At 55.6% G+C, this 13843-nt stretch overlaps 2 protein-coding genes across 2 annotated transcripts; both read right to left on the bottom strand.

Annotated features, from left to right (window-relative positions):
* Positions 1-610: 610 nt before the first annotated feature.
* On the bottom strand, positions 611-3859 carry SPBR_02254 (uncharacterized protein; the record flags this gene model as incomplete). Its single annotated transcript, XM_040760557.1, has 1 exon — positions 611-3859. One exon carries the CDS (start codon positions 3857-3859, stop codon positions 611-613), a length of 3249 nt encoding a protein of 1082 aa, XP_040621083.1.
* Positions 3860-6915: 3056 nt separating this feature from the next.
* Positions 6916-9375, bottom strand: SPBR_02388 (protein SOK2; the record flags this gene model as incomplete). The annotated part of the gene is made up of 3 exons (XM_040760691.1): positions 6916-8404; positions 8472-8604; positions 8670-9375. The coding sequence occupies 3 exons, from the start codon at positions 9373-9375 to the stop codon at positions 6916-6918; spliced, it is 2328 nt and encodes a 775-aa protein (XP_040621082.1).
* Positions 9376-13843: the final 4468 nt, after the last annotated feature.

Genomic DNA, 13843 nt, shown 5'->3' with positions numbered 1-13843 from the left:
GACAAAAGGAGAGCGATTCATGTGAAGCAAAAGGAAAAAGCACTGTAAAAAAATACCAGAAACAATAAAAGCCAAAAAAATGGAAAGCGATATACCCAAAATCAAATTAGCGGCATTATTTGGCATTTTTGCTCTTCGCAGCAGCTGGACAACGGAAATGGGAAAAGTGGAAATTGAACGTTTTTTTGAATTTTACCAACGTGCCATTGACCTAGTAATTATACAAACAGAGGAGGGAGAGACGGAAAAGAGTTTTTCGCTTTTGTCGTCTTCCAAACCCTGAGGTGAGTTGGGATGAAGCAGTTTCCTTTCATGTCTCGGGGGATAAACCGGTGCCCGTTCTATCCCCCAGAACATGCATCTCTTTTCTTGTTACTTTTTCAGCATAACGTCGTGTCATCATATATATAGCAAGGAAGAAGGGTGAGGTGGTTTAAACGACACAAAAGAGAAGAGAAGAGGAGAGAGTCAGAAGAAAATGAAAGTAGAAACGAGAACCCAACTGTCCAAAAACCCAAAATAGAACCAAGAAAACCCGGGGAAATGGCAAGAAAGGACAAAAACGAAATGAGAACAAAAGGAGAGAGAGACAGAGACGGCAGCGCGGGGATTACTCCCGTCCGCGGTTGCCCATCTTCTCAATCGAACTCATCAGACCACTTCGCGTACCCAGACCGCTTGGAGGCCGCGGTAGGCTGCCCGCCGAACCACTCATTTTCCGATCATGCCCGATCCGACCAATCCGGCTCGGCACACCGCCCGTCGCCATGGTCGAGCTGCTGGGCGGCTTGAGGCCCGACACGCGACCGCCGGTACCGTGCATGCTCATGGGACGCGTGCGGGCGGGAGTCGTAGCAGTCGACGCGATGTTCGAGGCGGCGGCGCCGTCCATGGCCATGCTGTTGCGGTGGCCGGTGCTGCTCGGCGGTCGGCTGATACCCGACATGGATGTCCGGCTGGCAGGGGCGGGTGTCTTGGGCTTGCGAGGTGACATGGACTGGCCGTAGCCCGAGCTGGCGACGGTTGACTGCCGTCTGGCCGTAGCAGGCGTGGCCGCCGTCGCGGGCGCAGGTGGTGCGGCGGACGACGATGCAATAAAGCTCTGCTGCATGGACATCATCTCCTCGGCCAGGCTGACGAGCTCGCCCTTTTCGACGCGCTCCTGCTCCAGCAGCGTGCGCAGCTCGGCGTTGTCAGCCTTGACAGAGCGCAGGACGGCCTCGAGCTTGTTGACCTCGGCGCCCAACTCCTTGATCTGCGTCGCGTCGCGCGCCTCGCGCTCACGCCGCTCTTCCTCGGCGCGACGCTCCTCTTCGCCAGGCACCACCTTGGACAGCGTGGCGTCGCGGCCGATGCGCAGCTTGTCGTTCTCCTGCGCCAGCGCCTCGGCGACCGTCTCGAGCTCGTGCACCCGCTTCTCCCAGCGCGCCTCGTAGCTCTTCTTGAGCGCCGCCACCTTGGCCTCGTGCTTGGCCTTGTAGGCCACGTGCAGCTCACGCGCGACACGCTCGACTGCAATCTCCACCTCACGCTGCACGGTGCCCGAGCCACCAGACCCAGCCGCCGACGAAGTCGAGCCGCCAGGGCTGCCGGTCGCCCGCCCTGCGCGCATCGCTGCCATCTTGGTTTCGGCCTCCTGAGCCATCATCTCAGCGGCTTCGCGGCGCTTGTCGGACTCGTCGAGCTTGGCCTCGAGCTCGTCGCGGTCGCGGTGACCCATGACAATCTCGCCCTTGACTTTACGCAGCACCTCCTCCATCTCACGGCCGCGGCGCTCCCACTGGCCCTTCTCCTCGGACAGCAGGTCACGCGCGCCGCGCTCCTCGCGCAGCTGCTCCATACACTCGCCGACGCGCTTCTCGGCGTCGCCCACGGCAGTCTTGAGGGCCAGCACCTCGGCCTCCTTGCCACTAAGGGTCGCCTTGAGGCTGCTGATTTCAGACAAGAAGTTGGACTTGAGGCTCTCCAGTTCGCGTGGTGTGACGGTCGGGATGCTGCGCGGCGTTGGCATGGGCGGGATCTCAAAGTCGAGGAGGTTGACCAGGCTCTTCCGCTGCGGCGTCGCAGAAGTTGCGTTGGAATGGTCGGCGGCGCCCGTGCCGTTCGCAGTAAGCTGAGGACCGAAGCGTTCCTTGGAGGGCGACAGCTGTGCGTTATGTGCCATGCGGAGCTGCTCGGTAAAGTCCATCAGCAGGCTCGCCGTGTTTCCGGGCTCGTAGTGTCCGTTGCGGTTCGGGGCAGGACCGCCATGGTTGGCGGTGCCGTGACCAGTGCCGTTGGTGGTGCCGTTGGCGCGAGGTGTGCGCGCGACAGACGACGTTGGTCCACTGGGGCCAGACATGGACCCGGACCTTGACCGCGCCGCCGTGTGGTGGCCGAAACCGTTATGCGGAGGCGGCTTGCTGGGGCTGTTGCTTCCGTGGGTGCTGTTGCCACGGCCGAGACGGGCCATCATCGCCGCGTTGGGAACGGCCGAGAAGGTGCTGAATGTGCTGGCCATGGTGTCGTCCATACCGGCCACACCACCCTCTTCAGGAGCCGGTGAGTTCCGCGGGCTGCTTGTGTTGGCAAGGCTGTCCCGCCGTCTCTGCGGTGGACTCTGCGGTGGGTGCGGTGTGCGCTGCTTTTGTGTGTTTCCATCCTCGCTGTACCCGCTTCCGTGGCTGCTACCAGCCGCATCGTTTTCAATGACGCTTGTCTCGTCTTCAAAGATCTCAATAGCTTGCTTGAGGCCTTCGTTCAGCTGGATAGCCTCGTCGAGACTCATCTGGCGGCCGTGCAGCGACTTCTGCTGCTTTTGGATGCTGGCAAACATGGCCTGGCCCGGCTGCGACGGCGACTCCGGCGCCGGCTGGCTCAGCTGCGAGGCGACGGGTTGCGGGGCATGTTGGGCTACCTGGGCTAGTTGGGCTAGTTGGGCTAGTTGGGCCGGCTGTTGCATGGGCGATCTGGGACCGACGGGCGAGGCAGTGCCCGACGACGCGACCGACCCGACCGACACGGCAGCCGAGGCCACAGGAGGCACGCTGATCTTAACAGGGAACCGCTTCTCGGGGCCAGTGAACTTGCGCGGCGTGCGGCCTAGGGGGAGTGCGGGAGGCAGCATCTGGTTGGAGGACGACGACATTCTACGCGAGGACGGCGGATAGGTCGGGGGCGGCGAAGAGGCGGCCGAGGAGGCTTGGTCGTCAGCAGTGTCACGACGGCTTTCGGCGCCACTGTCGGGCGAGGCAGGGCTGCCCATGGTTGCGGTGCTGGTGGCAGACGACGAGGGGGGCCCGACGGCGACGCGCCCCTGGAGAATCTTGAGGGGCGACAACTCGCTGCCCGACAGAATGCGCGAGCCGGGCCGGCCTTGCCGGCCTGACATTGTGGGCGGCGGTGCTGTGGATGTAATGACGGGCGGCGGGACGGGCTTCGTGTTGTTATTGTTGTTGTTGTTGTTGTTGTTGTTGTTGTTGTTGTTGTGCATGCTGTTGTGACTGGGGCTCGAGTTGGGGTTCGGGTGCGGCGACACGTTCTCCTGGCTGCTGCTGTTGTGCTGGCTGTTGTCGTGGTGTGCGGGCTCGGTGTGGATGACCGAGTTCATAAACGGCGAGCTGTTCGCCGACGTGTCCATGGTGGCCATGTCGAAGTCGACGTCGATGTTGTTGACAATGTCTTTGGTCGGGGACGGAAAGACAAAGGGAGGGAGCTGGTTGGTGGATGACGCGGTCGTGGCCTTGTCGGCGAGAATGTGTGTCGTCGTTACGGAGGAGACGTGGACGACGTCGTAATCGTCAAACGCGGGTGTTGGCTGGTTAGGAATGTTGACGTTGTTGAGCGTCGCGTGCTGGAGAGGCGACAATGGCGAGGCCATGAGAGATGGAGACTTGAGATGAAGATGCCCAAAGGATGTGGGGAGCAAAGCACAAACGGTCAATGGGTGTATCGCTTTTGTGTCTCTGTCTCTCTGTGCGTGACTGGGTGTTTCGTGTTTCTTCGTTGTCCGCTTTCTTTGCGCCGTCGCCTAAAAGCAATAGGCACAATCGGATGGGAGGCGCAAACGGCCAATCGTGAAGAGATCCTCAACCAAAATCAAGAACTGAACACGCTGGACAGACAAACGAGGATGGGCAAGACGACAAGAGGACGGTGGGGAGGGAGAGGGCACGCAGAAAGAAAAATGGCTGCGCAGAATCAAGTCAATAGGAACAAAACGAAGGCAGCAAAGGATTGCGAGGGCGACAAAGACACAGAGTAGGGGCAAAAAAAAAAAAAAAGAGGTGTGTCGGAAAAAGCAACAAAAGCGGTGATGCGGTTGTAGGCGCATCGCATTAGGGACGGCGTGGCCTGGTCGCACCTGCCGTGGCCGCCCACAAGACAACGGCAATGGGAAGGAATGGGCACGAATCTGGCACGCTGTTATTACTCCAGGGTGAAGAGTGCCCACAACGCCCCATTAACCTGCCCGGGCTCAAATGGGAAACCGCAGACCGCGTTTCGTGCTAGTCCTAAAGAGGTAGGGTTGCTAGGGTAACAGTGGGTTTGACGTGTCACGTGATAGTACCAACTTGACGACCGTGACGGCTAGGCGGGTGCCCCCGTTTGACGCCAACTGTAGCGCTGTTTTTGGGGCCGCTGGCGCTGATAATCAGGGGCAAATAGGGGTAAATGGAGATGTGATGAGAGACAGGTCCTCCTGATTGAAGACGGTCAACGAACGTTCATCGACGTCGCAATCAATTGCCACAGCCACAGTCCTCTCAGTAATGCGACGTACGCCCCCTTCGCATAACAAATGATTGAAATTGCTGGGCAAGGCGAACAACAACGAGAACTGCCGCGGCTGATTCCTTGGTCGCCAAAGCCACCACACACAGGCCGCAATTTTAACTGCAATATTCCCAGATTCATGCGCGACGACGTCTTACACGGACGCGCACATCTCTATTGGAACAAAAATAGACGTAATAGACGTGTCGCAGGTGAGTACATGTACGGCTACCAAAATAAGCTTCGCGCCTCATCTCGTCGGCAGATGTGGGCACGGGCTCAATTGCCAGGTCAAGCCAGGGATAGCTCAGCACACCACCACGGCCTCATATGTCATTTGTTCGCAGAAGCTGAGGTTTCGCACCAGGCGAGCGAGACGTGTCGGAATGTGTTTGCACGCGTTGTATTGCATTATTCACTTGATCCTGTGTTCATCTTGGCGTTGAAGCTCGTCTGCGTCCACATGCCCAGCCTTGTCCTGTTTGACGTTGTCGTCCATAAGGCTATTCTGTGTACCGGGGTCTATGCAGAAGCAGACTTAACTGAATGGCCTAATGCACGGAGCGTCAAGTCGCGAGTGCAGCTTCAAGCCCCTATACTTGTGTATGTTCTCTTATTTTGTTTCGTCACGAAACGTCCCCGGTCATACTAAGTGCTATCCTGTGTACAGAATCTGTTCACAATTTCATCCGAAGATGCGGACGAAGTAAGCTTCATCTTACATTCCCTGCCGCGTGGGACAAGCATCGTATGTTATGTTAGTGCCAATGTTGTGTTGACGTCGCTGCACACATTCCGCTATGTCACGATCTATTAATCGCTCTCACACCCTGTACACATGCTTTGCTTTACGCCTGAGCTCTCTAGCAATGACAGGCAGCAAGTCACAATGAAATACATTATACGTCGTGCAGAGTCAAGGATAAAGATATAGTAATCACTTTTTTTGGTCTTAAAAATAGAAAGGTCGTTAGGGTCATTAAGAAACAGGAAAGGACACACAGTTAAGGAACAAGGACCGAGTCACCAGAACGTGACCTGTGGCACAGATGTATCGCAAAAAAAGGAGAAGGTAGGGTGGGAGCATAGAGAAGGGCAAAACACCCAGATAGGAACGGCAACAGAAACTGAGTGGGAGTTTGTAACTCAGAACCCAGACTAAAAAGGACTCTTTCCCATCCGCCTTCGTATTTGGCGGGAAAGACGGCTCGTGGGAAGAAATACATGACATGTGCACTGGATGAAGGGGAAACTTTGTGCTTTGTGTAGTGTGGATTTTGTCGTCTTTTTAGTTCGGTTCTTTGTTTGCAGTCCAGCTCAGACCGGCGTCTGCCGTTAATAAAAGCCTGGTTTACATCACAGGCTGGCAAACGTATTTGCGCGCGCTTGCAGTGCGTTTTCCATCTCTTCCTCCACGATATAAAAAAAAAAACGTTCTCCCGATATCTCCGTAAAACGTTGATCTGGCCACATAAAACGATACAGTCATAACGGGAAAAAAAGAGGCAAAACGGGTAAGAGTTCGAAAAGGGGAGACAGATAAAAAAATAAAGATGAACAAAAAAAGGAATAAAATCTTTAAAAATTAAATCCTTCCATGCGGGTTTGGGGCGTCAAGTCATCAGGCATTTACACCATTTCAGGCATTTTAAAGGCACAGAAAAAAAAGAAAAGAAAAAAAAGACGATGTGTCGAGGCTGGTCTCGAGATGCGTTCGTAACGAGGGTTGTCTTCTCGATTCGAGCGCTCCCGCAGACACAAACGAAAACAAAAGAAAACTAAAAGGAGAAAGGGAAAAATAGCAGGCTTGCTTTCGAAGGAGTGGTCGTTCAGTCTCGTAGCGAGATGATTCAATATGTCGTTGGTGTGGGTCCCGTGATATCGTATAAAAATGTTGGTCGAAAAAAATAGTCGTAAAAAATGCATGTCCATGATCGCTTTTCGTCCAGGGTTTCTCTTGGGGTCATTAATCACTTGAAAGCATTTTCCCGTTTTCGGTCCTTGGTAGAGTCCGAATATCCGGGATGAGAAAGTAAAGTAGAAAGAGAAAAGAAACAAAACCGAAAACAATTGAAAAGGTCGAGAAGAAAACGGCGTCGCAGTGTTGGTCGAAATCGAACAGAAAAGAGCAGGTTTGCAACCGAAAACAATGATAACAGATTATCTATGTCTCGGAGCACCTACGGGTGGCGCTGCGCGGTTGATGGCCGACGCATCGTACACGGCCGACGGCATCGACGAGTCGAGCAGCGTCTTACGGCGCTTCATGTCCAGGGAGGACCTTTCGTCATCGTCGTCGCGGCCACGTTTCATACCTGCTGACGTGCCGTTCAGAGTCGGGGTGGTGTAGCCGTTGGGCATGGTGCCGGGCAGGTCTGCCGGGCCGGCGTAGACATCCTGGGCTGAGGCGCCGTTCGCGTTTCCACGATCGCTCGTCACGACGTTGTACAGGTTGCTTGACGCCTGGGTGGCGGCAGACGTGGCGCCCGTGCGCGGCGGCGTGCTGTAGCCCTGCTGGGCGTAGTACGCCTGCGAGACGGCACTGCGTGGGGTCGACCGTCCGGAGGTGGCCTGGTGGTTGGCAGCAGCAGCCGCTGCGACATCGGTGGAGAGGTGCGTGTGCTCGCTCGGCAGAGTAGCCACTTGGGGTGCACCGTAGTTGTACTGAGCGCGGCTCGCATCGTACGTGTTGCTGTCGTGCGTGTACTCAGTTTCGTGCTCGTGCTCATGCTCGTCCTCGGGCACACCACTGTGGGACACACCGTCTCCGGCGTGGCCGTTGTGGGCGTGCTGCAGGAGGCCGTTCGCTTGCGACTTGTTGTCGACGACGGGCTCGTTGCCAGACGGGCCAGCAATCGACGAGCGGTTGTTCACCGGTGCAGGCATCTCGGTCTTGACGTAGCCACCCGCGGCAGCCGCGGCGGCGGCGGCAACGGCGTTGTGGCCGTAGACGTTGTTGCGGTCGTGGGGGCTGCTGTTGGGAGCGGCACCAAGGTAGGCCTGACTTTGCTGCTGCTGGTTGTGGTGCGGCGTGTGCTGCTGCGAAGGCGGCTGCTGAGTAGCCGGAGCCGGCGTCTGGTGGTGGTACATGGAGCGCGAGGCATCGTATGTCTGAGTTGTCGGGGGGTACTGCTGCATCGCTTGCAGGGGCGGGCCTGGAGGGGTGGTAGCGGGTGTGGCAGGCATGGAGCGGGCGTTGCTCAGGCTCGTGTCTATTGACATTGGGTTGGCAGCCTGGGCGCCATTGACGCCCTGCTGCGGCCACGAGAACGGCTCGGACGCGCTCATCCCACTGCCCATGACGCTTGACGCACTGGTCGGCGGCGTGGGGAAAGTGTGGGCGCGGTCGAGTGGCGGGCGGCCGGTGGGTGTCGTCATATTGGCATGAGACGGCAACGTCTGCTGCGGGCCAGGTAGGGCCATGGTCGAGTGGTGCTGCAGGGACGGCAGGCCAGGGGCTCCGGCCTGACCGTTGCGCATCTGGCCCTGCTCCTGTTTCCGGCGCTCGGCGGCGGCCATGACCTGGCTCGTACGGGTCTGGTTGGTGGGGTGGTACAGCAGAGCAGCAATGTTATGCACGAAGAGGGGAAACAGAAGCTCAGTGATCTTCTCCTTGTTGGCAAAGTCCAGCGCACGCTCAAAGGGGATCCTGTCGTTTGGTTAGATTCGAGCCAAAATGACGAAATCGCGAATAGTAGTGTCATAAATAAACGTACCACACGCCCTTCAAGTGCATCGGGCCAATTTTGACGACGTGGCGGACCTTTTCGCTCTTCAGAATACCGTCACGGCGACCGCGAGTCATACCAGCAACGTTCAGGAGCTTAGTGCCGTTGATCATGTGGTTGTCTTTCTTAGGGTTAGTGAAAGGCCTTATAATCAATATGTTTTTACCAGGACCAAGGAAGTCTCACCTTCTCTCCGGGCCACGCAGATGCCGCGAGCCTCAACCTGGAAGCAGAGGCTGCCCTCGTCTTCCCAGAGCGTAGCCGTGACACGGGGCTTCATGCCGGGCGGGGCAATCTGGCCGGTGTTGTCGAAACCCGAGTAGCTGTTCTGCATACCCTGTTGCGCGGCGACACCCGGAAGCGGGAGCACATGCGGGTTGGCCGTCATGGGGTTAGCCACGGGGGCGGCGGTCGGCGGTGATGTCAAGCCATTGGTATAGCCGTACTGGCCGTAGGGCGACGGATTCGGGTACTGGGCAGGGCCGGGCTGCAGCAGCGGCGGCTGCTGATGCGTGTACTGGGCAATGGCACTGGAGGTGACTGGTGGCGGTTGTGCCTGGCCACCCTGCAGATGCGGCTGCTGGTAGTACATTTCAGCGGTTCCTTGGTTCATGGCGGCGTGCTGGTATTGGTCGTACCCGTGAACGGACGACTGGACAATGGGCGTATGGAGGCCGCTGGACAGCAACGACGACGGCACCGAGGGAAGAACGGTGCTGGACGGTGGTGTCTTGGGGCCGTGCGAGGAGGCCACCGAGGTATATGGCGACTGGGAGTCGACGTTGGAGCTCGTAGACGACCCAATGGAGCCAACTCGGGGGGAAACGGTTCCCGACGAGTATGCCTGCTGGGAAGAGGGAGGAAATGGCAACGACGGCAGTCGCTCGTTCATGTACGAAGGGCGCTGAGCAACAGCGTGAGAGTCGTATGACGGAGCGTTAAAGGTGCCTCGAGTCGGCGCTTGCGAAATCGACGGGAGATCCAGCGTTGCTGTGCCTCTGGCGGTCGAGATCAGAAATCAACTCCGTGAAAGAGCTGACGGGATAGAAAACAAATGCGAGAAGGTGAACGCAGCAATGCAAGACAAGACGAAATATACAAAATCGCTCAAATGCAAGACCACAAAAACTCGCTGACGCTGATGTCCTATGACGAAGTAGGATTGCAAGAGCCAGTCCAATGGAGCGGCCAATCTCGGTAGAAACGGTCAGGGAAGAAGGCGCTCAGAATGTCGTCGTGCGTCGTGGTCTTCGTCGAAGAGCTGTCGTTTCGTTTCGTAACATGAAAATGCTGAAAGAAACGCAAAACAAAACCAAAAAAAATCCCCCAAAAAAAATGCAAAACTGCTTCTGAGACGAATAAGTCGTTCCGTTCCCGGATTGCTTTTCGAAAAAAAAAAATTGCACCTTGAGTAGAAGAAGGCTCGATTCCTTTTCTGATATGTCGGGGGAGAAGTTGATAAGCGGGGCGGATAGGGCCAAGACTTGTAAGTCTCTTAGACCGTACAGCTCAACTACTCTGTTGTCGAGGCTATATTAGAATCAAGATAACCAACGAGACAAAAAGCAGAGCAAATACAAATCGGTGGCGAGGTTGGTAGAGTGCTATCTGCAAGGGGAGAACAGGCAAGGGACGAGGTCGGGCGGGAATGCGAGGTAGATTCCGAGGCGGCGAGGGAGGTAGATGAATAGAGCATAACAGGTTGACCGGCCGGGTTGAAAGAATGAGAGACGAAGCAAGAAACAAATATGCGAGAGGAAAGAAGGGGAAGTAGTAAGACGGAATGTGAAAATCGCAAAATCGGACACCACAGAAGATCTAGACTAGGTGGCGGGGATGGGGTTGAAAAAAAAAGAGCAAGGTGACAAACACCTACCTTCTGGGTCTCAACTGGTAGTTGAGATATTTCGAGAAGACGAGTAGAAGAGGTCGGTGACGAGCGTTCGACGGGGGGAGGAAGGGTTACGAAGATGAGATCGTGAAACGAAAGAAGGAGAAAGAGAGAAGGAGGAGAAGGGAGAGAAGGATAGGAGGAGGAAAGGGAAAAGGGAAAAGGAAGAAACCCGAGGAAGGTATTGGTGGAGGGAGGAGGGGGGAGGGAGAAGAAAAAGAGAAGATGGATGGCTTTGCACAAAAAAGAGGACGGCGGCGAGAAGAGGAAGAGGGAGGCAGGTAAAAGAAAGTTTTAAGTGGAGGAGGAGTGGAGGAGGTGGAGGATTGGCCCTGGTCTGGTGTGGTTGAGGTCGTGGTAGCGGGCGACGGTGGTTGTAAAGTACGGGCGATCAGAGAGAGCAGACAAGAGACCATGGCCCCCGGTCTGCCGCCAAGTCTAGTAGTATATGGAGCAAGGGTATCGTTGCGTCGACCAAAGGGAAAACCGTGTGCTCCGTACAACAAACAGAAAAGGGTTCCGTACGAAGTCTCCGTACTTGTTGTCCAGATACACAACACAACCGTGGACGAGGCCAGCAGGCCCCGGTTGAGTCAGTGAGGGTGCTGCTTCCAAATTGAGCAGACGAGAACGATAACAGAACGATGATTACCAGGGCTTATGGCAAAGACTCTCGTTGTTAGGAGTTGGCCAAAGCCAGTGAATTGACAACAAGGGAAGGAGACCGCAAAAGATACGTTTATGGTGTCAAAGGAGGAGAGGCCGAGGAACGGGCAGCGCGCAAAGCTCGTGTGTGAACTCAGTATTGTTCCTCCCGTGTGTTGCTTGGTCCGCCACTGGATCCCACACACAGAGCGCTGTTTTTATGTGATTTTCGTAGTGTCTGAAAATTAGCGTATGTGTTCAAGAACCAACATGCAAAGCACTCTGGGATCCAAAAATAATACCTGCCAACTAAATTGTACTAATGTGCATTCTGTACCTCTCCACAGATGCATATTTTGTATCTTACTGTTCGGTATTCCTCGCTGTGTGATATGCAGACCGTGGTAAGGTCCTGAGCTTCCTGTGAATGCAGCATACGTTAGCAGCAGCGTTGTTTACAGTGAGCTGCTCTCTTCCGGTCCCAGCTAATCTCCGCTGTTTCCTTCAGGTTGTTCTGGTATTGGAAAGAAAGCGGGCGAGAAAAAAGCACGGGGCAGCGCTAGAGGCAGATCCAGGATGGACGTCCAGGTCTGGACGGTCCTTGGGCGGGCGGTGTTGTTCAATATGGAGGGCCAGGTGGAGGTGGACAAACGAGTAGACAGGCCCCTGGTGCTGAGGGGCAGGTGGAGGAGGGTTGGTGAACGAAGGAGGGAAGGTGGTCCCTCAACGGCCAGGCGCTGGAAGACACCAGCGGACAGAGGGCATCTACTTCTTACTACCCAGGACGGTGTTCGAACGGTGCCTTTTTTTTTTGGCAGTCTTGCGTGCGAAAATGTCTCTACCAGCGAGAGAGGTCGACAGGGATGCTGGGAAAGGGAGGCTGGGGAGTAGGAAGCAGACGGGTCAGTTTGTATCTGGTTAGTACTTTTCGATACTTAAATGTTGCACCACACGAAGAGTGGCGGGTGGGTACTCCGTACATGGGCGGGTGGGAGAGAAAGACAGACTGAGAGAGATCAATGAGAAACGACAGGAAAATGGGACATTTGAGAGGTGGACCAGGGTCTGTGGATGGGGAGCAAGGATGAGAACCTGTCCTTGCAGGGGGGAGGGGTGTTGGTAGGTTAGAGGGGGGCAGAAGGCGGGCCAGTGGGCAGCTGTGGGAGGCAGAGATAGAGACAAGGAGGGGGACGAGAGTGAACGAGGAGGTTGGGGCGATCTCTGGAACTAAGTTTCTCTGAGAGAGTGTGTGGGAAAGGAAAGTCGTGTGTGCGAGTATTCGTGTTCTATATCCTGTACGCCTCTGTATAACTCTGTGCTCCATGTCGTTTTTTTGGGCAGTTTCGGCGGCTTTTGGGCTGGCTCGCTGAGCTGCTCTTTGCGGAGCTCTTGTGAGTGGCAAGAGGACAGGCCTGGTCGTACCAACACCAAAAAGAAAAGCGACACGGAAGATAGAAGAAAACCACGCTCTGTGAACCATACTTGGATTTACTTCACCGAGCCTTGAGCCCTAAATCCCCAAGTTGCTCTCACAAGCAGAGGTCCGAAGCGAACGCCAGAGGAAGAGAGTCGGCAGGAAGAGAGGGGGTGCCTGAACTGGCTAGCCGGGTCGAGAAACGGCGAGAGCGGCGAGCGACGGCGTGACCAGCGTGGACTGGTTTTTGTGGGTTCCGTGTATTTTCCTTGTCCAAAATGCGCCGTTCCGAGTGTTAGACGGGCGAGAAGGGGGGGTGGGATGGTAAAGGCGAGGCGGAGGGGAGTGAGATGGGTGGATGCTTGGAGAATGGACGAAAAGAGACGAAAAAAGACGAGAGAACGAGGAATAGGACAAGATGGGAAGAAGGGAAGAAACAGGAAGAAAAGGAGAGACCAAAAGTGAAGCCGAGATGAGATTTACAACTACAAAATACCCAAGTCAACTCAGGGGTAAGAGGAGCCTGGTCGCTCCTGCCTCTTCTACGGCAGCCTCACGGCGGTGGCATCTTGACGATGCTCGGTCGTCCTTTCCATGTTCGACGCCCGAATGCCGACGGACGACCATTCGCACCTGCCGCTTTTTACCGGTGCTATTTTGTGATTACGCTGCCAGCACGCGGTTCCTTCGTCGTAAAATAGCAGTCACCTGAGGGAGCTGCGACGTATATCTTCATCTGACGCGTTTGTGTCAGGACGATAGCTAATCCAAGATGCCAACCAGATCCTGGCTTGGCTTAACCACCCACGACGGTTCAACTGCCTTCCCAGCTGCACCTCGGGCATGCCTAATGCAGTGCGTATTTGCGCGCACTAAAAAGCCACACCGGGTTCTCTGTTTAGCATTGAATAGTCCACCACCCGGTTGGTACACATGCATTACTAGACCTCAGAAACCGGGGTGCTTTGAGCTACTCAAAAAAGGGAATGGCAAGCCCAGTGTGAGCCAGGCCGCCCGTACTGGTCCTTTCTCTTGCGCCGTATTTCATGTGCAGCGACGTACGGGTGGATCTGGCGGCGCCATCACGCCAGCACGCCAGCACATCGGCACAATCAGCCTCTTTGTGAAGCAATGGCTGTCTTTTATTATATTTATTTATACATTTATCTATTTTTTCTTTCAGACGTGACGGCGGAAGGATTAGGCAATATACGGCAAGGTGTGGCCTGTGAAGCGGCAATGACGAGCGATTGCAGCAGGTGACCTCGAAGCTGGGAGGTTGTCAACAGAATTGACCAAGCCTTCCCGTCCCGATCACCGAGGCCGCTGGGATGTTGGCATCATGCTCAGTACGCTTTGATTTTCGAGCTGACTAAATAGAAAGCACGAACCTGAGACCAACAGTTTACA

The sequence above is a fragment of the Sporothrix brasiliensis genome, assembly GCF_000820605.1.
Source record: "Sporothrix brasiliensis 5110 chromosome Unknown Cont17, whole genome shotgun sequence".
NCBI classification, from domain to species: domain Eukaryota; kingdom Fungi; phylum Ascomycota; class Sordariomycetes; order Ophiostomatales; family Ophiostomataceae; genus Sporothrix; species Sporothrix brasiliensis.
Note: the sequence above shows the minus strand (reverse complement) of the source record. Positions and strands in the feature narration are given on the sequence as shown.